The sequence below is a fragment of the Mustela nivalis genome (genome assembly GCF_964662115.1).
Source record: "Mustela nivalis genome assembly, chromosome: 8".
Classification (NCBI taxonomy): domain Eukaryota; kingdom Metazoa; phylum Chordata; class Mammalia; order Carnivora; family Mustelidae; genus Mustela; species Mustela nivalis.
In genome coordinates this window covers 30,663,340-30,689,182 of record NC_139027.1, presented here as the reverse complement: position 1 = coordinate 30,689,182, position 25,843 = coordinate 30,663,340, and the positions used below count along the sequence as shown (strand labels likewise).

The following is a 25,843-nucleotide window of genomic DNA, read 5'->3' as shown; positions in this document are numbered from 1 at the left end:
AATGGAGACAGTAAGGACTTGTCCTGTCTACCCATAAAGTTTCTGTGAAAATCAAATAAGGCAACTACTTGTTAATTTTTACTATATTTTCATATGTAAGGTGAATTTACTTTGATAAATTCTATTTACTCTCATCTGGGGATAGAAATGCTATGATTTTACTCTTTTTGCTTATTAAAATTATTTTTAAAGATGTCTAAAGTACTCTCAATTCACAGGAGTTAAAAGTGGAAATAACGTAAGTGTTATTTCTAAGACTAAGTGGCTATCAGTGATAATAAGAGTCTGAATTTTACCTGTTATTATTTGGTGGATGAGCTAGTCCTCTAAGGTAAATCTATTTTATTTTTGCTGATTTATCATAAGTTGTTATCATTATTTATTTTTTTAAAGAGGCCAAACATGGTGGCAGTTGTAGCCCCAAAGCAAGGTGCAAGACAGTCATGCCTGAAAGAATACCGCTGTGGTTACACTTGACTACACTTGACTAATAGTGCGCAGGGAGGGCACTTCCTACACCGTGCATCCTCTTGGAACCGTGGCTTCTTTGCACCACAACAAACCCAATGCAGATCAAATTAAAAGGGCTAGCTTGGGTATAGCACCATGGTGCCCTTTCTTGGGGGATCTCTATGCAACATGGAAGTGGTACCATCACAGATATCCCCTGGATTTGACAAAGTTTCATAGGAACTAATTGATTTGTCTCTGAAGGGACTTTGTTCACATGAGACAGGTCTTAATTAAAACACACCTTTATGGTTCCAGTCCTTTGGAAATGTGGCTCACATTGTGGTGTGCGTAAGGGTTTTAATCATCTGATTTTTTAAGAGCTGGGGCAGGAAACAGTTTTGTATATTCAGTGAAGTAGCCACAATATTGGGGATTAAGTCTGGGTGTGAAAAGTTAATAATCTGTATTTCCAGTTGTTCAAATTATGCATCCATCACAAAATAGAGACACTTTTCTAATGATTTCTGAGCCTTTTTATAGAAATTAAATTTAAAAATGAACATGAAAACAAAAAAGCTAATAAAATAAAAAAAGCTAATAAAATTTCCTTATACCAATGAAAATGGTGAAAACTATATTCACCCCTTTCTGCACAAGCCCTGGTAGAAATTAGCAAATAAATTGGTATCATGATAAGTGACTAGAAGACCTATGTTTGTGGCAGTAAAAATAAAACAATAATTAAATCATTCTTCTTGATGAAGAATATTAGCTCTGGAATCAGATGGCTTGGATTCTGATTCTGACTCTGGTTTACTTTGTCTCTAGGTCAGGTCCTTAATCCTTTCTGGATTGTTTCTTTTAATTTTACAGTGGGCACAGTAACAATAATGCCTATTAGAGGGCTTCTGTGGAATTTGCTGACATGACCCATATAGCGGTTAGCACAGTGCCTGGCACAGTGTAAATTGCTTTTATCACATGTATATTTATATGTGCGGTTTCCTCAATTAAAAAAAAAATTATTTGACAGAGATAACAAGTAGGCGGAGAGACAGGCAGAGAGAGAGGAGGAAGCAGGCTCCCTGGTGAGCAGAGACCCTGATGTGGGGCTCTATCCCAGGATTCTGGGATCATGACCTGAGCTGAGGGCAGAGGCTTTAACCTACTGAGCCACCCAGGTGCCCTTGTTTCCCCAATTTGAGTGCAAACTTTGAGAACCCAGGGACCATCTCATACAGTTTTCTGGTCCCTTCATCACCTAGCACACTATGTTAAAAATTACAGAGTCAGTCCTGAGATTTAAAACTAAAGGGCGTCTCAGGGTTAGATTATAAAGGATCTTGACATTTCCCTAGGGCTGCTCTGGACCTGTATCCCACTCTAATAGAGCCCCTGAGTTTGTGGCGATGGTAGTTCTTGGCCATTTCTGACCCTAATCAAGAGCAGCCAAACCAATCAAGCATTCAGACAATCAGCCAGAGGCCTGAGGCTATATGTAGTGCAACAGAAATTCCAGATGGTCGTGGCATTTAGGAGCTGTTTCTGGTTTCTTAGGCATTTCTGGCCACTGGGTGGTATATAATTTCTTAATCTCATCTAAGTTAAACCATGCAGAGTATAATTTATGCCCTTCTTCTCTTACTCTTCTCATGGTAGAGTGATGAGCTGGCTAACATTTTTCTTATCAAGACTTAACGTCTCTGAACAACTTATCAGCAATAAGCTCACAGATAACCCGTGGTCGGTGTACTGATCTATCTCCTTTAAACATGCTTTCCACATTTTACTTCTTCAGTTTTTTTATTGAACAATTTGGTTGAGCTATCCCAAAAAAGAACTAAGTTTCATACTTTGATAAATAGAATAAACTTTATCAAAGTTATCTACCTTCTGTTTGTAAACACTGAGTATAGCGGCAAGGTTCAGCAAGGCTGGGTTTCCTTAAGGAGTAATGTGAGAATCACATATTAATCTGGTATAATCTAGGAGTTGGAGGTAGGCTTTGAGAATTTAACATTTTCACTATCACTCTAAAACATTTGGAAAGTTTGAATAAGGCCTTCCTTCTGGCTCTTCTCCTTCTTCCCAGTGCTCTGCCAGTAATGTTTCCTCAAGTAGCTGGCACTACAGCTCCCTCGTTGATATTTCTTTTGTCCATTTCCATTCTATCTTAATTTAAAAAATAAATTTCCAAAATTTTTTTATTTCTATTTTGTCAGTGTACACTTGCAGCTGCACACAAATTTGATTATAAGTCACTGCGGTGCTGTGAAAAGCTTGCAATTTTTTCCCCCAAATGACAGGCAGTGTAAATTATGAAGTACAAAATAGTGTATGTTAAAGTACTGCCAGCAATAAATAAAAATTGCTTTTTTGGAAGAAATGACTTTGGAAATGAGGAAGAACGAGGGGGGAGGAGGAAAGAGTCCATACAGGAAAGAGCCACATTTAGAGGAGAGTCTGAGGGATAAAGACGAAGGACACAGTTAAGGCATCTTGATCCCTGGAAACACTTAAGGCATCTACATCCTAGGCAGTCCTCCAAGGGTTAAGTCACAGAGGGTAGTTAGGTTGGGTTAGATTTGCTAGTTTCTTTCCTAATAAGATACTGGACCTTTACTTCCCAAGGACGGATCCTTCAGCAATGTTGAGTACCTAACTTGTGCCAGAGATCTGCACAGGAACTGGATTTGCAGAGGTGAAAAAGAGCACAGTTCGTCTTCAAGCGTTTCTGGTCTTTAAAACAGAACACCCTTAAGAGGTAAGCGTCAAGGGACCTGCTGGAAAAAGAGAAAGCAACTAGAAGCTTGGAAGAGTCCTCAGGGCACCACGGAGGAAGTGAGTTGTGGTCTGAAGGGCAAACTGAATTTCGATCGGTTTTTGTATCTTCCGAAAATAAATGATGATGTGAAATGAACAGATCCTCCCGAAAGGAAAGGGTTGGGATGAAGGATGACGTATTATATGATTTAAAAACACATTTAACTGGAGCAGAAACTTACACAACCCAGTCCCCTGTAACTGGCGGGAAAGAGGGGTCTAGATGGCAAACTAGACTGGCTAGTGCTGACTGATCAAACTGACATTCCTCCGCGTGCAGCGTCTTCTTCAGACTTGCACCTTGCTAAATGGAAATCTTGACTGCTATTCTCGAAAATCCAGTTTGAGGGGGTGGGGGAGAGGGCACCCACTTTCATTAGATTTTGCACAAAGCATAGGGAGACCCCTACTTGCATGGTTCCGAGCCCTTTTCTCCCCTCAACCTCTGTAGTTTTAAGGGTGGTGCGAGGTCTATCTGCAGGGATTTTAGAGGTTTTCCTCATCCTCTTGAAGAGAAGTAATAAAAGCATTTAAATTAGCGGGAGGGCGGTTAACACCCGCAGCCCTGGCTCCACTGCACGCCTCGTCACCCGCTGGGGTTCACTCGGCGCCTGCCTTCGGCTGAGTCCCAACAGCGCTAACGGCCGCCGGGCAGCAACGGCTCCCGGGCAGCGCGCGGCGAGCGTTGGGCGCTCGGGACTCACAGGCCAGCGGCGAGTTCACCAGGCGCAGGGAGGGGGGCGAGGCCGAGCCGTGGGCGGCTCTTGACGAACAGCCTTTCCGGCCAATTGGAAGCCCGGTCGACTTTTCCCCCTGCCAATAGGGAGCAGGACCCAGGCTGAGGGGCGCTTCCCGCGGGCTGCGGCTGGATTCGATCCTCCGCGGCGGCGGCTAAGGCGGGGGCGGAGGCTCGGCCTGGGCGGCGGGGAGCGGATTAGGGGAGGAGGGAAGACCGGAAGCCACGGTCGCGTCCCCATCCTTAGATTCGCTCCCCCGGGTTGGGAGCGGAGACGGAGGAGGAGGGAGAGGCTGAATGTTGGCTCCGTAATAAAGGGGAGCGGTTGCTCCGGAGCTTCCTCCCGGGGCGCCCCCCTCATCCCGGCCCGCTCCCTGCACCCACCCGGCTCCTGGGCGCCTGGCTCCCGAGGCCGGCCCGGCAGCGCAGACCTTCGCTGAAGACACTCGGCCAGTGGCGGGGACTGGCCGGCGGCGTCCGAGGCCCGCGCCCCGCCGCCACCCCCACCCGCTTGCCCGCCGGTCTCTCCGGCCGCCGCCATGTCCTCCTCCTCATCCTCTCCCAGGGAGACGTACGAGGAGGATCGCGAGTACGAGAGCCAGGCCAAGCGCCTCAAGACCGAGGAAGGGGAGATCGACTACTCCGCCGAGGAAGGCGAGAACCGCCGGGAACCGACGCCCCGGGGCGGGGGCGATGGCGGCGGCGGCGGTCGGAGCTTCTCACAGCCGGTAACAAAGCGCGGCGCCCCGTCCCCTGTGCCTGGCGGCTCCCCGGGAAGCAGGGCCCGGCGGCGGGGACTCGGCCCCGGGGCCTTCCGCGCGCCCAGTTCCCCCCCCCCCCCAAGCTGCTGCGCTGACCCAGTCGGGAAGCGCCGGCTCCTCTCTTTAGAGCTTTTATTCTTTGCCCTACCTGTTTCCCGCATCCCAACCGGGAACCCGGCTCCGGCCTGGCTGCAGGCCCCGCGTGCGAGTCGTTTGCCGGCCCTGAACTTGGGGAGGGTATCCGGGCGGGGGCGGCGGGGCGGCGTTGCTTCCGCTCCGGGTGGGCTTTGGGGCGCGATTAGCTCTTTGTTACTTTAACTCCTCCGGCGGCTGGCCGGCGTCGGGACGACCCTTTCTCTCCCTTCTGCCCCTGTGCCCGCAGCATCCGCGCGCGGGTCTCGGTCACAGGATGGTTGCGTGGGTTCCGCCGGGGTCTCTCTCCATCTGGGTCCCGGGCAGAGCTGTAACCGAATGACCTATTGGGCTCTGCGCGCACACCCTAGTTCCCCTGAAGGTTTAATTTCAATTTTTTTTTTACTCTTGGCAGGCATGGGGTGCATGCTTTGCTTAGCCAGGTTTAAGATCGTTGCTCAGTATAGATTTTAGGTCTTCGATCCCCCCAAAAAAGTGTTTGGTAGTTGTTAACACCATCCTTATTTTCAGGTAAAACAGATCTTACCAGATTTGCCCCACGAAAGGAGGAACTGAACTCGGAACTGCATTAAACACACATTCTTACATTCTTGTTGCTCTTATCAGAAATGTTAGGTGGAGGCAGAAGGAATGTGAAAATCGTCTTACCCCACAGCAAGCAGTGGTAACTCCGCTTAAGTGCGTGGAGACTTTGAGGAAACGAAGCAAAGCAAAAGTTTTTGCCCTTTTTTGGTGCACTTAAGATGTCTTAATGGCTTAGATGTCGGTTAAACATTTATCACATTTTAATTGTGATTTTTTTTTTAAAAGAAGCTTTATCTGAAGTTTGAGAAATTAAACACATATATTCTTCTCAGAATGTTTTTCATCATTTTATAAGAGGCACATTATAAGCCTTTTAGCTGTTGTTTGAATTTTTATGTGAAAAATTCTGGTCAGTAGTCCCCAGTGTTAGAGTTTCCAAATATGAAACAGTGACACACAGGTTTCAACACATTAGAAAAAAGGAACTTTTTCTTCCTCAAAACAAGTGTTTCCTTGTGGCTAGATATGGCTTTTGATTTTTTGTGCCTAGGTATTTAGAATACTCAAAATGTGGCTTGAACATGTGAATAAAGGAAATGCATGTTTTCTTAAAGTTTCAGTTCAAAACCAGTTCCCCTGTGGAATTTGGAAGCAGGAATATAATAACTGATATTTTAGATGGAGCCGATGGATCAGTGTATTTCTTTTGCCAGAAGTCTTGAGTTTTTTGTGTAGTAGCATGAAATGTTTTAAGTGTTTTGGAAAGATACTTTAAATTTTTTATGAAAATTTTTTCTTTGAAAAATAGATTTGGTATTAAGACAGTGGTATTATTTTGGATGTTGGGAAGAAAATAATACCTAATTAATATATCTAGAGTGAATTGTATCTGGCAGTGGAAATAGCACTGGGCAGGGCTTAGAGAGAGTCAGAAGTCTTAGCTAGCGTACGATCCGTGTGCCTTTGGGGAAGTCCCTTAATTACTATTCTTGAGTTCATTTAGTCTGTAAAAGATAAAAGCTGAACCTTTCCATACCTGAAGTTGTAGTTTGGTGATTAATGTAATGCAGCCTTTAAATTACCCAGGCAGAAACTAATAACCTGCAGATTTTAGTTATAAATTCTAATTTTTGTTTATCTTACTGTTGTTTTGTTTCTTAGGAGATAGTGAATTGCTTTTATTTAACTGTAGAATCAATACTGCACTGTCAATTTTAATGAAGTTTTATTTTTCCCGTTTTTAAACCTTTTTATTCATGTAAATTGTGGTGCTATTTTGAAATTATTGCAGCTGTGGAAACCTGCACATAATAAAATTTTATTAGGATAGGCATTCCCTGGATAGAAGTTTAATGTCTAGTGCGTCATCAGGCAGAAATATGGTAATTCATCTAACTGAAATGGGTTTGGCTCAACCTCAGTTGTCCTCCAGTCCAGCCAGGGAAGAAAATACCTTGTGGTCAAACTGTTAAACAACAGTAAATGCAGGTTAGGTACAATGATAAGCAATCTTTTCAATTCCAGTTGGAGGTTTGTAAGGTGCAAAGGAAGACTTCAAAGATTTACATTATTTAGCTTCAGATAATTAAGTTCCCACTAGTGCTTTAATAATATATTAATTAGATTTAAAGACAATAGTGAGTGTTTAGGAAAAGCAGTGTTGGGGTGCCTGGGTGGCACAGTCAATTAAGCATCTGAGGTATTGATTTCTGCCCAGGTCCTGATCTCAAGGTCGTGAGATCGAGCCCCACCTTGGCCTCTGAGCTGGCAGTCTACTTGTCCCTCTCCCTTTGCTCCTCCCCTCTTGCGTACTCTTGTCAAAGCTTAAAAAAAAAAAAAAAAAAAAAAAAGGAAATCAGTGTTTTTACAGATGCTCCTATTTAAACATGAGTTGATGATTGTGAATGGTCATGATGTGTTAAGGTGCATGGAGAAATGAGTTAGGAAAAAAAGAAATGAGGTGGTAGGTTGGATATGAGAAATAAGACAGTCTTCAAATTTATGGCTTCTGGCACTTAATTTGAAGATCAAAAATTCCTAGAGTGTTCAGATTCATTGGGCTGCATTGTTGAACAAAGCTGGATAATGGAGGTTTGTGATGTATTATACATTTAGTTCTTCTGAGTGGTTGTCTTAAATTTAGCAGTCAAGACCTTCAGGATCATATTAATGGTAAATTTTGTATCTACTTATTTTTAAGAAAGCAGCTTGACTCCCAAATATTGGAGTTTTACTTGGCAAAACCAATTGAGGAATTAAATGGGGAAGTTATATAGAAATAATCTGCTTTTTAAAAGACTGGCATCAATAAATATTTATGGAGTGCTAATTCATTTTGGAGACTTTCAAGTTTTTCTTTTATTCTTTTCTGCTAGTGACTCAAGAGGCAAATCAGATTGTTAAAATGGTTTGTTTGCTGATGTGGTGAAAATTTAAGTTTCTCAACTTTTAATAAATAGACTTACAAAATGGCAAAATGCCAAGATAAAAATGTAGATCCTAGAATTTCCTAATGATATATATTAGGTAGAGAATCTAGTTTGAATTTAAGACACATACCTATACTTTAAGGATCTGAATTACAGAGATGTATAGGAATATTATGATGGCTTATTGGATGAATATAGGATAGGAGATGAGATGAGGTCACTTTGTTAGCTAGCTCCCATAGGAAAAGTTTAGAGGCTGACAGCATAGTAACTACACTCTGGGTAATAAAGTTAAAGGGTGTGTTCCCTGGAGGTAAGTGCCAGCGTCTTGAGGCTTCTATAGCAATAATGTTCTCTGTCTCCTCTAGCTAAGGTATTCCAGTAGAGTGAGGTGAGGATTTTCTGGCTTGGTATTAGGGAAAAAGTGAAAAATACTAGGTTTTACTATCTTTTGGTTTTAATAATTGACTATATTTCTTTGTGTTAGTACATACAGTTGAAAGAGCTCTTAGTAGAACCATAAGCCAACCAAGGCAGGTTTCTTGGATCTGCTACCAGTATGCTTTGTGACTTAACATCTCTGGAACTCAACTATCTCATGAGGAGGTTAGATTAGATGAACACTGTGATCTCTTAACTGATCAAAAAACAATGCTTGAGACCCTTTATGTGCTGGCTGCTGTTCTCAGTGATGAAGATATAAAAGTTAAAAATTCCATATCTAAGAATCTGTGATTCATTTAGCGCTTTTTTTGCCTGTATGAATTGAAAACAAATTTGAAAGCTTGTAGTTGCAGCCACAGCAACAATTCAGGTGAGCTTAAGCAATACAAAAAAGTGGCAGACAGAGGTAGGGAATTTATTGGCCCATGTCCCTGAGAAAGCCAAGTTGTGGCAGTAGTAGGCATGGCTGGGTCTAGGGATTTAGATGATGTCACTGAGACTTGCTTCTGTATGCCCCGTTTCCTCTATGTATTTATAAAGCTAGACTTACATTCTTACAGCTAGCAAACAGAGAACACTCTTCTTCCCAGTGTCCATCTATATCTATATCTATATATCCCTTTTTTTTTTTTTAAGATTTTATTTATTTATTTGACAGAGATCACAAGTAGGCAGAGAGGCAGGCAGAGAGAGAGGAAGGGAAGCAGGCTCCCCGCTGAGCAGAGAGCCCAATGCGGGGCTTGATCCCAGGACTCTGAGCTGAAGGCAGAGGCTTAACCCACTGAGCCACTGAGGCGCCCCCATATATATCCCTTCTGATCAGCACTTTTTATCTTCTCTCTCCCTGCAGTTAATCACTGGGCTGCTTCTGTGTACATGACTGTGTGGTTGAGAATACCAGTGGGACAACAGCGTTCAAGACGCATAAGCGTGCATGTGTCCATGTGTCCGTGCATGTGTATTTAACCAGAAGAAGGGGAAGGAGGGGGCGCCTGGGTGGCTCAGTGGGTTAAAGCCTCTGCCTTCGGCTTGGGTCATGATCTCGGGGTCCTGGAAAGGGGTTCTGGGTGGCCAAAACCAAATAATTTCTACTACATGAGCAAAAAAGCAAAGATTTTTTTAGAAAGTTATTTGAAGCATATGGCTGTTCTTTTTAATTTTTGTTATGTCATCAGATGTACCTAAAAATATTAAATAAGAAAATTAAAGGGTTTCCCATATTTTGGATCTGCTCTATTATTTCTTAAAAAAAAAATGGAAGAGAGAAATGGGTGCCTAGGCGGCTCAGTCGGTTAAGTGTCCAACTCTTGATTTTGGCTCAGGTCATCATCTCAGGGTGGTAGGATCAAGCCCCCTGTTGGGCTCCCTGCGGGGCATGTAGCCTACTTAAGATCCCCCCCTCCCTGCTTGTCTCCCATGTTTCTCCCTCTCTAAAAAAAGAAAGAAAAAAAGAGCAAGTAAAGAGATGTGATTGTTTAATAAAAATCATGTAGTGCAGCTGCCCCCTTAAAACTCCTTTGTCCTTGATTTGTATGAACTATCCAAATAAAAGGGATAGCTTAGTATCTAGAAATACTGTTTTTATTTCTTGGTATAATGTTGATAAATTTGTTCTTCCTTTTTTTTTTCTTTTTTAAAGATTTATTTATTTATTTATTTGACACAGAGAGAGAGAGAGAGGTATCACAAGTAGGCAGAGAGGCAGGCAGAGAGAGGGGGAAGCAGGCTCCCCGCTGAGCATAGAGCCTGATGTGGGACTTGATCCCAGGACCCCGAGATCATGACCTGAGCCGAAGGCAGAGGCTTCAACCCACTGAGCCACCCAGATGCCCCCCTCTTTTAAAAAAGATTTATTTATTTGACAGAGAGAGGGAGAGAGAATTCTTTCTTTAATGTTGATAAATTCTAATTCTAAGAGGCATCCAGAGAATGATTACCAGAATGGAAAAGACACTTTAAATCTCATTATAAGAGGAATGACAGAAGAATCTGGGCTGTTCAGCCTGACGGGTATATTTAAGTATGGTGTGAGCAATCATTACAAATAATTGGAAGGTTATCATGTAGAGGAAGGAAATGTAGATAAGGGTAGGTGGCACCATTTAATATTTCTTGAACCATTGCTAAATAACTACATCTCTCACTGTGCTACACATTTTATATCAGTATATTGTATATTTATTTACAGTAATCTTAACGTGATACGGATTTTTTTAAATAGTGAAACTGAGGCTTGGCAAAGTAATTAGCCCAAGATCAATGAGCCAGTAAGTGTCCAGATTCCAATGCTGATCTGACTTCAAAGGCCATTTTGGATACAAAACCACAGAGAGGGTGATTTGGATGCATATTAGCAAGAATTTTCTAAAAATATAATGGATTGTCTCATGAGTAGATGGTTTCCTGTCATTGGAGGTATGTAAGGAGAAGCTGGATAATCACTTGGCAGTGGTTCTGTGTCTGGTGCTGGCAAATGAATTACTGAGTTTGAGGTAGGAGTTATTTTTTTTTTAAGATTTTATTTATTTATTTGACAGACAGAGATCACAAGTAGTCAGAGAGGCAGGCAGAAGGAGAGGGACAAGCAGGCTCTCCGTGGAGTAGGGAGCTGATGTGGGACTCGATCCCAGAACCCTGGGATCATGACCTGAGCTGAAGGCACCGAGCTACCCAGGCACCCGAGTTTGGACTTTTTTAATCCTGTAGTTATAAGAGGGCAGAAGAAGGTTGTTCAGTTGCTGTTGAGCATGTGTTGGGCATGGAGATGCTGGGAAAACAAAAAAGCCTAGTAAGGACATTGTGCTTGGCTTTACTGGTTTATAGTTGTTGCTTTACTATGTGAAGAGGCATTAATGGGCCCTTCTTATTTTTCTCAGATAGAAGCTTCATTTATACTCTACTGAGCTTCCCTTCTCTTCAGAAGAGCGTGCTCTTTAATCAACAATAGTCAAAATTCACACTTAAAGTTGTTGCTATTAGAGTTGGTCCTTCAGATAGCCTTTAAGGGGCTGGGAGTTTGGAGTGGTTATAACTAGACTGGTCTATAGCCTGTAAAGGGGACCAGAGAGTGCCTCCATTATAGTTGACAAAGTTTGCATAAGGAAGGGATAGAGTTATTAAAAAAGAAAAAAAAAAAGTGTGTGTAAAATGAAGGCATGCCTTCATTTGCTGAGTGCTCACGTGGAATATTGTTTTTAGTCTGAAATAGATCAGGATGGAGCCTAGATAACTACATAATTAGAAATGGAAGGAATTTGGGCTTCTGTATGAGAAAGGATTTTAAAAAGGAACTTTTGAACTGGAGAAGACAAAGTGTTAATACATGCATGGGGTAAATAATACTACTGATTTATTCACCAATTAGTAGTTAGATGCATAGTATGATACTTCAAAAGAGGTAATTATAGGGTAAATAAAAGAAATTGTACAACTGATTTCAGATTTCTCACCACCAGTATATAGGATAGGTAGAGATAAGAAAATACTGATTTGAGAAAAGTTTTAGGGGGCGTCAGGTGGCTCAGTTAAGCATCTGACTCTTGATTTTTGCCTTGGGTCATGGTTGAGCCCCAGTGTTGGGCTTTGCGCTGGGCGTGGAGCCTGCTTAAGAATCTTGCTCGTCTTTCTCTTCCCCCTTCCCCTGCTTGTGCACACTTGCTCTCTCGCTCTCCAAACCAAAAAACCCCCCCCCAAAATCCCCCCCAGAACTTTTAATATTTGGGGCAAAGGGGGTGGTAAAAATATTGAAAAGATATCATTAGTATATCAGTTTTATATTTGGAAACAACCCTGGGGGAGTTTCTTTTATTTTCACAGAAAGGATGAAAAAAATTTAAGTTCAAGAAAAATTAAGTTCAAGAAAAGGGGCCGTAATACAAAGATGAGAGAAATGTCAAGGTAGATAAACTCATGAATGGCAGATTCACTGAGTGGGTATTAGGGAAATAACAAGGGGGACAGAATATGTTTTCTCCCTTGAAGTTGAGATAATTGTATCTTCTAAGTAGCATAGTGTTTACATTTAATAGCTTTTAGCTTCTGAAGAATGACTTACATTTGAACTGTTCCATTTAGGAAATAAAATTAAATAATAATATATTAACATAAGGTATTTTTGAGGGATTAAAAAAAATTGGTCCTGGAATCCATTTCTTTGAGAGAAGACCAATTTGAAAAATGGTCATTCTTTTAAGCATTGTATTCAAGATAATGAATATCCATGATGGGAAGGGAGGTAGATATATTCAGCTGACTGGCAGTGTTTTATTTTTTAAACTGAGCGGTGAGTTAGTGACTGTTTATATTGTTCTTCATACCTTGTTGTAGGCCTTAAGTATTACATAATAAAATAATTTGCCAACTTTTTATTCAATTACATATGTCCTTCACCTAGATTAATCAGTTTTTAACATTTTGCCATTTGAGATTTCATCTCCATATGTGTATATCTATATTTATATACATTTTCCCCCTAAACTATGGAAGTAAGTTGCATATATCATGACGATCCATCCCTAAATATCCCAGCTTTCCTAAAAATAAGGATATTCATGGGGCGCCTGGGTGGCTCAGTCGGTTAAGCCTCTGCCTTTGGCTCAGGTCATGATCTCAGTGTCCTGGGATCAAGCCCCACATCAGGCTCTGCTCAGCAGGGAGCCGCCCCCCCGCCCCCCCACCTACTTGTGATCTCTATCTCTGTCAAATAAATAAATAAATAAATAAAAATCTTTAGGGGAAAAAAAGAATAAGGATATTCTTTTCACATAAACATTACCATTATAATGGTATACCTAAGACAGTAGTTATAATGCCTAATATAATATCCTGTCTGTATTTAAATTTCTCCAGTTATCCCTAAGATGTCTTTTATACCAGTTTTTCCTATTATAAAGATTTAAGTATTGCCTTTGGTTGTTGTCTTTCTTTAGTCTTAAGCTAAAATCTTCCACTATTTTCTTATACTAACTTTTTGAAGAGTCTTGGCCAATGTAGTTTTCTTCTGTACATTTACTTTCACCAGCTGATTTCTAAGGATAGCAAAGATGACTTATTTCTTGAAGTTAATTGTTGTCTCATTATTTTTAGAGTAAAACTTATTATTTAAACTTTAAATATATGTTCCAAATTAAATTTTCAGGTATGATTTAGAGCTCTTTTCCTGCATTGCTCTTCAGTTATATTTAGTAGCTTAAGGATGATAATGCACATTTGGTTGTTGAGTTTTACTTAGGCCGAGTCTCATTTGTTAAGGTTGTTAATGGAGTGTTTGGTTACATGGTGTACAATCAGAATGATTCATTTCAAACTTAGTGGCATGTAATGAATATCTGCTTGACCATAGAAAAGACTTAGCATAAGCAATTCAAATGACATTCCAAGTATTGAATTAGTATTTGCAGAGGACTGAATTTATTTGTTGAATTTGACAATAATGTGAGAGTAGTCACATGGTTACTTTATATATTTAAATTAGCTCTTTTCTTTAAGCCATGCTGTAATTTTTTAAGTTATAAAGTAAATAGTAAAAAGACGCTTTTAAAATAGCCAAAGAGATTTAATTTTCTTAAAATGATTCTTAAGTTTTAAAGCTAAAACATTTGTGCTTTTAGATTAGTTTGCTTGTAGGAGGAAAAAAACCTTTAATAGATTTTTTTGGTGTATATGTACAAACATATAGTGGGGGGCTCTCCGCTCGGTGAGGATCCTTTTTCTCTCTCTCCCCTGCCTGCTGCTCTGCCTGCCTGTGTTCTCTCTGTCAAATAAATTAAAATCTTAAAAAAAGAAAAAAATCAAAATTTTCATGCCGAACATTTAATTGATGGTTTTTTTTCTCAGGTCCTTTTGCTAACTTGTGAATGCAATTTGGTTTGGGGTTTTGTTTGTTTCTTTTCTTGTTTTTTAATGCAGGATTGAATTTACTAAAGATGCAATTCAGATTTTGAAAGTTTTTAACTATAAATTATTTTCTTTTGCTAGGAGGCAGGTGGAAGTCATCACAAAGTTTCTGTTTCACCTGTTGTCCATGTTCGAGGACTCTGTGAATCTGTGGTGGAAGCAGACCTTGTGGAGGCTCTGGAGAAATTTGGGACAATATGGTAAGGCTCATAGGGACTTCATGCAGATTGAAAACAGTATGGTAAAAGCCTTGATGTTTAAGTATATATTGGTGTCATAGTATATATTGTTTGCCTGTGATTGTATTTGTTTAGAACCTTTGTATTTCTTTTAAACCTCTTAGTTTTAACCTTCTGGGATGATGCATGGATGTATTTTTGTGGATCCATGATCACCTTTCAATCCTCAGCCAGGTTGTATGTGAAATAGATTACAGCACCTTTCATCTGATTTTCAAATGAGTCCATGATTCCTTGTTAAACACTGCTTTAATGTTTAAATGAGTTGATTACACCCTTCGTCTTTGGAATTTTAAGTAGTGGTGCTTAAAAACTGATTTTTGGTTGTTTATTTTGAAATATTTAAGAATTAATAGGTAAGTAAAAGGGGGTAGGTAGATTAAGGGTAGGCATTATTTGTGTAGGTTTGTGTTGTTGAGTTCTTATGCAGACCACGAGCAATCAGTGTTTTATCCTAGTTTGTTTTATTTTGTGTTTTGTATTCACTCAGGCTCCTCCTTTCACTTCCCACAGCTGCTGTATGCTTAAGAATATTGACTTAAGTGAAAACATAATCAGAAAAGTGAATTTGCTGCCAAAAATAGACACTCAAAAATTCTAATTATTTTTGGAGTATGCCCGGCTGTTGTTCTCTTCTTAGTATGGGTAGTCTGGAGTTGATTTTATTATTTTTTCCTTGGTGACTATGTTTGGAGTTTTGGTTATAGGCATCAGGCACAGACTAACTTAAAATATACAAACAGCAAAGAAATTTCAGTATATTTGCTGAGATTGTTTGATTGCTTGATTGCTTCAAACTTATAAAAATTTATGTGGAGTTCCGAGTTTTGAAAGGATGCATAAATAGATGGTGAGAGAGTGATTAGAGATGTCCGACAGGAATCGTTGCTTCAAAGGAGCAGTAATAGAAGTGTTAAGTGACACCTTCCATCATGGCGTCTTTTTTATTAATTTTCTTGATGACCTTATAGAGAGGTGGATGACTTGGCGAACCTGTTATCCTCAACTTAATGAACCTCAGAAACCACAGTTACATATTGTTTATTCTTGGACGTATGAATTGGCAATCTACACAGCAGAAGAAAGCCCATTTCTTAAAGTGTCATTAAAATGATTATCATTTGTTAGTCATTTGAAGTGGATATTGGAAGTTACATTTTTGTCCTGGAGCTTCATTTATTGAAGCAGACCTTTAGCCTTATTTAGACCTTGCATGTTAGTGCTAGGCTAGCCCTATGGGTTGCATTGTCTCATGAAGTTAGAAAGAGATGGCTATTTCTGGTTTATTCCCCCCCCCCTTTTTTTTAAAAATATTAGGCTTTTAAAGTTACTTCCTTAAAGTGAAGAAATACTGAATCAATATTAGAAAACCAGCTGATGAGCAAATACTGGTGGAAACTTTAGAGAAATAATAACTGTGTTGATACTTTGATGTTAACTATGACCATGACCTGAATGTTGGGCATTAAAGAAATAGGACTGTTTGTTGAAGTTGAATTATTTGAATCACTTTTGAGTGGCCTGTCTACTTTTAGCTGTATACTTTTTGATATTTAGTCCATGGTAAAGTGTTTTATATGTGAATATAATTCAGTGAATTTGCATAGTGCATAATTCTGCCCTCAGGATTTGTGGATAAAAAAGTGAAATAATTGGAACAAATTGGTATATAATTAGAAGTTTGATTGGCATAAATATGTGCCATAGGAGTTTTAACTGTATGAAGTGATCTTGAGTAAGAGGTGGCTGCTTTTAAAGATGAAAGAACCTTGAATAGCCTCCAATGAGGAATAGGTGTTTTGCTTCAGAATGTTGCATTTTAGAGTCTTTTTCTGTTTATTTCTTTAGTGGTGTGTGTGGGATTATGAAGATTACATAGAAACTGCTCATATTAAAAAGATGTGTCGCTAAATTCAACTTGTAGTAAGTTTATACCTAAAAACTAGATGTGTAGGAAAGAAGTTTAGGAGCAATTACAATATGATGTTGGTTGTGTCAATTTAATGAAATTCTATATATTTTTTGTCTTTATTCTGTAGTGTATCCATGTATTAGGATCAAAAGAATGTTTAAAAATCTTTACTGAGTCTCTCTTCTTACCTTTCCCCCTCCCATCAAAGGAGAGGATGCTAGGTATAATTAGCTGTATTGGTTTAAAATTTTATTTATTTTTTAAGACTTTATTTATCCATTTGACAGACAGAGACACAGCAGGAGAGGGAACACAAGCAGGGGGAGTAAGAGAGGGGAGAAGCAGGGTGGAGCAGGGAGCCTGGGACTACAGCTGGAGCTGAAGGCTGACACCCAACCGAGCCACCCAGGCGCCCTGGTTTAAAACAAAACTATTGGGACCTAATTTTCTTTTCTTTTCTTTCTTTCTTTCTTTCTTTTTTTTTTTAAGATTTCATTTATTTATTTGACAGAGAGAGATCACAAGTAGGCAGAGCAGCAGGCAGAGAGAGAGGGGGAAGCAGGCTCCCTGCTGAGCAGAGAGCCCGATGTGAGGCTCTATCCCAGAATCCTGGGATCATGACATAAGTCAAAGGCAGAGGCTTAACCCACTGAGCCACCCAGGCGCCCCCGGACCTAATTTTCATTTAAAAATTTGTAAATGTATTTTCAGTTATAAGTTGAAAGCACTGACTACTATGTCCCTTAGTCCCGTTCTATTTCTTTTCTTTCCTTTGGTCTTCCAGTCTCCTTCATATTAGTGCTTTTAAACATTTCTTATAAATTATGTGCCAGGCAGTTTAGATGCATTCTGAAATGTCTGAAACATTCTAATTTCCCCTTTATCTTCATGTAATGACACTTTTAACTTTTTTTTTAAAAAAGATTTTATTTATTTATTTGACACAGAGAGAGATCACAAGTAGGCAGAGAGGCAGTCAGAGAGAGGAGGAAGCAGGCTCATCGCTGAGCAGAGAGCCAGACGGCGGGGCTATCCCAGGACCCCAAGATCACGACCCGAGCCGAAGGCAGAGGCTCAACCCACTAAGCCACCCAGGCCGCACTTTTAAACTTTTAACTGTGTTTCTAGTTCACTTACTATAGTTACAGAGGCAGTTTTACTGTGACCAAGTCTGTAATAGGCCAATAATGATTTATTTTTGAACCTTTATAAGTTTCTATGTGCCAAAGGATCAAAGGGCATTATTAACTTATCTACTTGGTAATACCATTTAGCTATTCAACCAACATATATATTTGAGAGGAGAATGTTTGTTCTTCCGTAATTTCTTTAGCATAGTCCTAATTCCAGGGTTTTCTGTTTTTCATGCAAGACATCAGAATGTTAGCAAGAAATTTCTAAAAGGAATGCTTTTCTCTCCTGGTATTTATATTTTGCATTCATAATTGGTAAATCTTTAATTCAAGGTCTATTGTTATTTTCTTTAATTTTGAACAATGTGGGTGGGAGAGCTAACAAGCCTCATAGACGAAGGAATACTGATTTTTGAATGCCTGTTACACATCAGATCTGTTTTCTTGATTCTAAAGATATGAAAATGAGGCAAAGCAAGCAGTTTGTATGCAGTAACATAATCTTGACAACAATCCTTCAAGTTTTATAAATGCAGAAGCTGAAATTCATAAGAAATTACAGTTACATAATTTGCCAGGTTACAGAGTGGTCTGTTTCTTTCTTTCTTTCTTTTTTTTTTTTTTTTTTTTTAAGATTTTATTTATTTATTTGACAGAGAGAGATCACAGTAGGAGAGAGGAAGGGAAGAGATCACAGAGAGAGGAAGGGAAGCAGGCCCCCTGCCGAGCAGAGAGCCCGATGTGGGACTCGATCCCAGGACCCTGAGATCATGACCTGAGCCAAAGGCAGCGGCTTAACCCACTGAGCCACCCAGGCGCCCCAGAGTGGTCTGTTTCTTACTAATAAACCATTTGCCACTTTCTAAAGGGTAGCGGTAGGTCCGGATGCTTATTGAGAAGCATTGCTGTCACTGAGTACCTGGCGTAATGATTTTTCTGCAGACTTCTACTGTTATAAAGCCATGATGATTCTATTTTAAAACATTTCTAAGGGGCTTGTTCTTATGAACAGGGGAGATTATTGTTTCCCCTGGTGTGATCCACATGCTTTGATTTCTTTCTTCCCTTCCTCCCTTCATTGCTTTATTATTTCATATGTTTATTTAAAATATGTTCTTCCCCAAGAGTATACAGTGAAATGTGACTAACTTCACCCTCTTACTCATAGGCAACTATGATTACCATAATCCAGTGAATAATTTTTCATGGATTCTTTAATATTTAAAAATATTTTGGAGGAGATTATTTGTATGAAATTGGTTGGTTTGGAGTTGCTTCTCTGTATCTTTTGATTCTCTTGTTTTTAATAAGATAAATGAAAGTGTATAGTCAGTTCTTAGTTATTAGTGTGGGCACTTATTTATTTGGAAAAATTGATAGAGGTAGTAGTTTCTGTTTTTAGAGTTCCCATATGCTGATCTTCTGTTCAGTTTTATTTCCATTGATTTCTATATCTAGATATTTTCTTTCTTTTAAGACTTTATTTGACAGATAACAGATCACAAGTAGGCAGAGAGGCAGGTAGAGAGAGAGAGAGAGGAGGAAGCAGGGTCCCCGCTGAGCAGAAGAGCCCAATGTGGGTCTTGATCTCAGGATTCTGGGATCATGACCTGAGCCAAAGGCAGAGGCTTTAACCCTCTGAGCCACCCAGACGCCCTCTATCTAGATATTTTCTAATATTGCTTGGGAGTGGCGACCTGAAGAGTAAAGGGGGCGGTGTCATTAGTAACTAACAGAGACTTGTGCTTAAGGAGGGCAAAAGGTGGAAAACCTCTCAGTCACAGGAGGATAAGCTTGCAACTATGCATCATCTACCTGATGTACAACAGCTTATTTGGATGATTTAAGAATTGACTAACATTAGATATATGTAGTGAAGAATACTGATCTGTATAGTTTGACATATTTTTTTTAAAGTCTGCTTTCCTTGATTGAGATAAAATAATGTTAACTGAATTTATTATATTTGGGTATTCCTTCCCAATCTCCCCTTTTCAGCTATGTTATGATGATGCCATTTAAACGGCAGGCTCTAGTGGAATTTGAAAACATAGATAGTGCCAAAGAATGTGTGACGTTTGCTGCGGATGAACCTGTGTACATTGCTGGTCAACAGGCTTTTTTCAACTATTCTACAAGCAAAAGGATCACTCGGCCAGGAAATACTGATGATCCATCAGGAGGCAACAAAGTTCTTCTCCTATCAATTCAGAATCCTCTTTATCCAATTACAGTGGTATGCATTTTGTATAATAAACTAAATTAAAAGTGATTTTGAAAATTGCCTCTAGAGTGACTAACCTGTAGCTTTCTTCACTGCTATCTAGATATTTGAAAATAGTGCTTTTTAAAGAATTATTAAAATGAATATATCATGCTTAACAAAGAAATGGTGAACACTGAAGTTAAAATGTCAGAAGTGCAGTTGTAACAAATAAGCACTTTTCAAAATTTATATTATTTAGCATCAGTGTTAACTATTTCTGATAAGGAATTAGACAGACTTGTTAGAAATAATCTAAGAAATTTCTCTCACTCATGTATCAGCACATGTGTTAAGACCATCTATTAGGTAAGGACAGAATCTCAAAGATGTATATATTATTGTAAGTGCTTTTGAGATAATTTATTAAAAACTTGTCTGATTTACTTAAAATTTCCTGTTTCACCCTTTAAAACAGTGATATTAGCAGAATTTTTACAAAGGATTCATGTTCTGAACCAGTTAAGTTTTTTACTTCATAATCACATGCTGTTTCATAATAAGCCAGTGACAAGGACACTTTATTTTTGTGATGAATAGAATATAACAGTAAGGGAAGCTTCAGTTAGTATGACTTCTAGTAAGGACTTATGATATTGGGACATATAGCATAAGATCAGATATATACAAGATATATAGATATAAGAATACAGATATTAATAAGTCTATAATATCCCTAGACTTATTAATAAGCAGTATTAATTAGTATTAATTAACAGTATTTTGTGTTCAGGGAGAAAGAATGTACCTAATCTAGTACAAGTCTGATTTGTTTATGGTTGTATCCCTAGAACCTAATGGTGCCGCTGTGTAATTGTAGGTGCTCAAGAAATTTCTTGGTAGTTGAAGAATTGTTCTTAAGTAGATGTTAAGTTCTCTCTTATTTAATTCAGGGATCTTGTTTGCTGACATCTAACATTGTATAAATGATCTTTCTGGAATCTTTTCTCGATATAGTCATTGTCCCTTGAAAAATAAATGCCAAGTTTATCTGTTACTACTTCTTAATAAATATTTATTTCTGTAATTCAGGGGATTTTAAAGTATTCCTGAGTCACTTTGGAAAACAAAACATAAATTAATTGAATATAATTTCGGTTTACTTACTGTGTGTTGTCAGACATTATTTTAAAGTAAGAATCAAGGATTTTGGAGGGAGATAAAGGTAACAGTCCTTTTGAAATGTTTCATTGTAACTTTTCCGATGTTTGGTATACTGTATGGGTGAGGAAATAACTTTAGAAGTATAACAGTTTTTAAAAGTTTAATGAGTAATGGATAAAAATGACATCTTGAGGGTGTTGTGTTTTTTTTTTAAGTTAAAGAAAGCAGGGTATCATTTTCTTGTTTTTCCAAATGTAAAATGTGAAAAAATCTTGTTTTCTTTCCTTCATAGGATGTTTTATATACTGTATGCAACCCAGTTGGAAAAGTACAACGTATTGTTATATTCAAGAGAAATGGGATACAAGCAATGGTTGAATATCCTTTACATAGAAATTGTTTTCATTGATGTAGAAGATTGCTGTGTAGTATGGTCTTATTTTTTCCTGCTTAATCATATCTTGACAAGTGGTATTTATTCTCTGCTCTTCACCAAAAACCTACTTGTTTTAGATTTAAAAAATGAAACTGCTGTACCCACAGATAAGAATAACTTGCTACCTAAAAACATTCCCATACTTCATCTCATAGTGTTCTTTGTCTTTTTAATAGGGGAAAAAATAACATTTTTTGATAATGTGTTCATTTGTACCTTTTAATTTTATTTTTAAAAATTTTTTGTTGTGGGCTGCCTGAGTGGCTCAGTGGGTTAAGCTTCTGCCTTCGGCTCAGGTTCCTGGGATCAAGCCCCACATCGTGCTCTCTGCTCAGCGGGGAGCCTGCTTCCCCCTCTCTCTGCCTGCCTCTCTGCCTACTTGTGATCTCTCTTTCTCTCTATCAAATAAATAAATAAACCCTTTAAAAAAGTAAATTTTTTGTGTTCGGTTAGCCAGCATATAGTACATCATTAGTTTTTGTTGTACTGTCCAGTGATTCATTAGTTGTGTATACACCCAGTGCTCATTTGTACCTTTTAAAAATGTATCCCAAATGGACTTTTCTGACTCTCTCCTTAAAATAGGTAGTTTGGAAGTACCAAAACTTTAGAGAGTCAGTAATATAAAGCTCTTCTTACCTTTTTTTGTTGAATTTTTCAAATGGGTCATAGTTTATATAAGAACTTGTTGTTGTTGTTGTTGTTGAGTAAAAAGAGCAAGTAGGCAATACATACAAAGTATGTATTGTATAATCCTATGTAAAAAAATAACTATCCCCCCCACCTATGTGTACATGTGTATGCATAGAGAAAGGTGAGGGTATACAGCAAACTCTTAATGGTATTGGCCTCAAGCAAGGTGTTTTTGCCCCCCTGCTTTTTTTTAACCATTTTGGTGGTTTGATTTTTTTTTCTTTTTTTCTTTTTTTTTAAAGATTTTATTTATTTATTTGACAGAGAGAGATCACAGTAGACAGAGAGGCAGGCAGAGAGAGAGAGAGAGGGAAGCAGGCTCCCTGCTGAGCAGAGAGCCCGATGCGGGACTCGATCCCGAGACCCTGAGATCATGACCTGAGTCGAAGGCAGCGGCTTAGTGCCCCTGATTTTTTTTTCTTAAACAACTATAGGCCGAAGTAATTTTTTAAAACCAATAAAATGAAGATAGTTAAATGATTATAAAACTCTGCCTTCTCAGAATATATAAAAATCAAATATTTGCTGTATGTAGTTTTTTTTTTTGGTAATGTTTTTCCTTCTTTAAGAGTAAAATATTTCCTGTTTCAAGATAAGACTATCATCATTTGCCAGGGAATTGGATCATGCTCCATTTCCCATCTTCTTTTCAGTTTATAAAGTTCTTTTGATGATTTAGAAGGATTAATGTAGATAGTTTGGTTTACTATGTTTTCTTTGGTGCCCTGGATCTTAAAAATAAATTGTCCTAAAATTCATCTAGAAATTTTATTGGTAAAACATTTCTGGAAGTGAGAGTTATAGTTGATTATTTTTCGGTCCTTTTGTTAGGCAGTGAATAATGATTAAATATTGGACACTTTAAACCAAATTTCCTTAATAGAGCTTATGTTTGAATCAGTCCTTTGTGCCCAGAAAGCTAAAGCAGCACTCAATGGAGCAGATATTTATGCTGGATGTTGCACACTAAAAATCGAATATGCAAGGGTAAATATATTTTCAACACTTTGCCAAAGAAATATTTATGCTTTGGATATGCAGTTTGAGCTTATTTTCTTTTTGATCTTAACAGCCAACTCGTCTAAATGTTATTAGGAATGACAATGACAGTTGGGACTACACTAAACCATATTTGGGAAGGCGAGGTAAGTATTTTCTGCATTTTAGAATGTACTTACATCTGCTGACAGATTTTTACATGCAGTTAGATTCCTTTTTCCTGAGGTGAGCTAGTGCATTTAAATGAAAATCTTGTTGGTGAATGCTTTTGTTGCGAAAGGCCATGTAATGCTGGAAAATAACCTTGAAATTAGTGCCCCCTACTGGTATGTGCTGAGTTATTTATATTTAGTTCAACAAGGAGCCCATACATACAGGCACGCCCGCAGTTCAAGGACTTGCATTTCTCCAAGCAGCTCTCTCTCTTTGGAGGAGAGGAAACTGATTCAGAATATTCCTTACAAACTGCAAACTTGCACACTGCTTCTCTATGGAAAGGACTTTTCCCCCAAGCTGGACGAGGCATTAAGAAGGATAGAGGACTCCAACAGGCTGACTCTACACTTCATCATGCACAACATCGGCATCAGCAAAAAGCCCTCTGAAAAACTCAGACTTGCAATTCACCTTGACTGCATACTGCATGCACCATCACCCCAAGTTTTTAAAGGAGGACACTTAACAGTACTTCAGACTTGTATGGGATGAACACCATGATAGACTGTGCCCATTTATTCAAGTTGTATGTGTATACTGGTCTGATTTCCCTTAAGGTTCCAGTTGTAGAATTTAAGACTTTTCACTAACGGGTAATAGACTTTATTTACAATGTTGTAAATCTTAATGCCCATTAATGTAACTGTTTTCAGCTCAGATTCAAATTGTTAATTGGCAGGTAACCAGGGCCAGTTTATCTATAGGTCTTGAGAATTGCTAATGCTCAACCAATCCACACAGATATTAAAGATAAAAGGTTTAGAAAGGTGCACATTTGCTGCACTCTGATTTACTCCTTTGGGTTTTTTTCCCTTAACTGTGGACATTGAGCACATTAACATACTGATGAAAAGTTGCATTTTATGTAAAAGATGGTTTCTGTGTGGTTTGATTTTTTTTTTTTTTTTTTTGTAAAGTGGCTGTTTATAAGTTGTCACTTTTTGTAACAATTTAAGGTTATCATTCATGTTAACTTGTGTAACTAGAAATTTTGACATTTCAAATGTAGGTGAAAGTAACATGTCTGTTCAAGGTAGAATATATTTAAACTTGATAAATCTTAAAATAAGAGCATTTCACTTGAAATGCATTTCCACCTATAACTTATAAATTTCACGAGCATAGGTTTGACTGGTAAAATTGTTCAACTAACTATGTGGCAATTCTGGAATATACAAGTTAAAATGTGGATCTTGTAAAAACAAGGGGGCTGCAGTATTGGCTACACCTCAACTACAATATCAGTGTTTGAACCACATGTTGAAAAAACTCACCAAGATGAGCATATCTATAAAAGTCCATAAAGTAAGAAAAACTTTTATGGCACCCAGAATATCTTGGGCAGTAGGGACTCCATAGTGCATGTATACTTAGCAAAAGAAAACATCACAAATAACAATATGATCCTTTGCATGTTGCAATATTTAGAACTTCGGATGATTGGCCCCTTTAATTCTCAGTTCTTAGGAAACCATCTTGCCTTATGCATGGGGTTGCAGACAGGTTTGTATTGTGATGCAGCTTTGGCTGGACCCCACATTTTTCCCTACTTACAAATCTGCTTGGCATAGGCTTGGTACAGTTGAGCACAGTATTGGAAAACAAAACCTTAGTACTCAAACAACAGAAAAAGTGGTTGATGAGAAATCTCTCACTTCTGTGAAATTACAGTCTGTTATTGAATATATATATATTTTTAACTCAAAACAGTTTTGGTTACATTTCTCTTAATGTCTTTTAAAACATTTGTAGATGTGCTTCTTACTGTAATAGTGTTTACATCTTTTTTTTTTTTTAAAGACGGTCTAAAGTTTACACAGAGCCAGCTTAGATTAGTTTTTCATACAAGGAATTATAATCAGAAAAGGTTAGAAACGTATGAGGTAGATATTTAAATAGTGAAATATAAAGAAGTAAAACAAGTTCAGTTAGTTTTCAAGGGGAAAATATTCTTGCTTTCTAAGTCTAGCAGTTTCTGTTCTTGTTTTTGTAGTGACTTTATCTTCCACTCAAGTTGATACTGAATTGTAAGTTTTTCTACCAAAAGGAACTCTGTAATAAATACAACCTCATTTTTAAAAGTCCTTTTCAGCCCAAATTACACTTAGTATAAAAAGTTCTTAGTCTGGACTCCAGAGAATCATTCCAGAAATGTTAAACAAAACTTGTGTATATGTGCATTTTTGGGGGAGAAGGTATATAGCTTCCATCAGATTTCAGATGAATTCATGAAAAGTCACAAACCACTGTTTATATAGACTGATGTAATCAGCATTTGACTCTTTTGCACACTTTTTGTTTCATGTGACCTTATATTAGGTAGCGAATGCTTCAGATAATGAGAATGTTTGGCTGAAAGATACCTTGGGAGACCATCCACTCTAACTCCTTCATTTTATGAATGAAGTGTCAGTTTCTGTGATTATACAGCAAATTAGTGTTTAAATTGGAATCTTCTGATTCCTAGTCTAGTGCTCTTTTCTTTATATAACACACTGTTAACTGTATCAGTAAAACTGAGACATGAAGACATTATGGTGTTTTTGGTTTAAGATTCCTTAGTTAGATAAGGAATTGCATGTAGTGTTTGGTGGCATGCTTAAGTAGAGGAATATTAACAGAAGGGATT

The 25,843-nt window shown here is 38.4% G+C and overlaps 1 protein-coding gene and 1 long non-coding RNA gene across 3 annotated transcripts in view; one reads left to right on the top strand and one right to left on the bottom strand.

Annotated features, from left to right (window-relative positions):
- Positions 1–3,111: 3,111 nt before the first annotated feature.
- On the bottom strand, positions 3,112–8,935 carry LOC309872086. Its single transcript, XR_014315655.1, has 2 exons — positions 4,922–8,935; positions 3,112–3,236 (listed from the first exon to the last, which is right to left on the bottom strand). It is a non-coding gene; the product is annotated as an uncharacterized lncRNA (long non-coding RNA).
- The window catches only part of HNRNPLL (heterogeneous nuclear ribonucleoprotein L like), a 38,498-nt gene continuing 16,765 nt past the window's right edge, over positions 4,111–25,843 (top strand). The window contains exons 1-6 of one of the 2 annotated variants that reach the window (XM_082745720.1): positions 4,111–4,740; positions 14,301–14,419; positions 19,502–19,739; positions 21,163–21,243; positions 22,885–22,986; positions 23,072–23,144. In XM_082745720.1, the coding sequence (XP_082601846.1) occupies positions 4,552–4,740; positions 14,301–14,419; positions 19,502–19,739; positions 21,163–21,243; positions 22,885–22,986; positions 23,072–23,144 (802 nt within the window). In that variant the 5' untranslated portion in view covers positions 4,111–4,551. The remainder of the gene's footprint in view (positions 4,741–14,300; positions 14,420–19,501; positions 19,740–21,162; positions 21,244–22,884; positions 22,987–23,071; positions 23,145–25,843) is intronic. The other variant, XM_082745719.1, reaches the window with a different exon arrangement.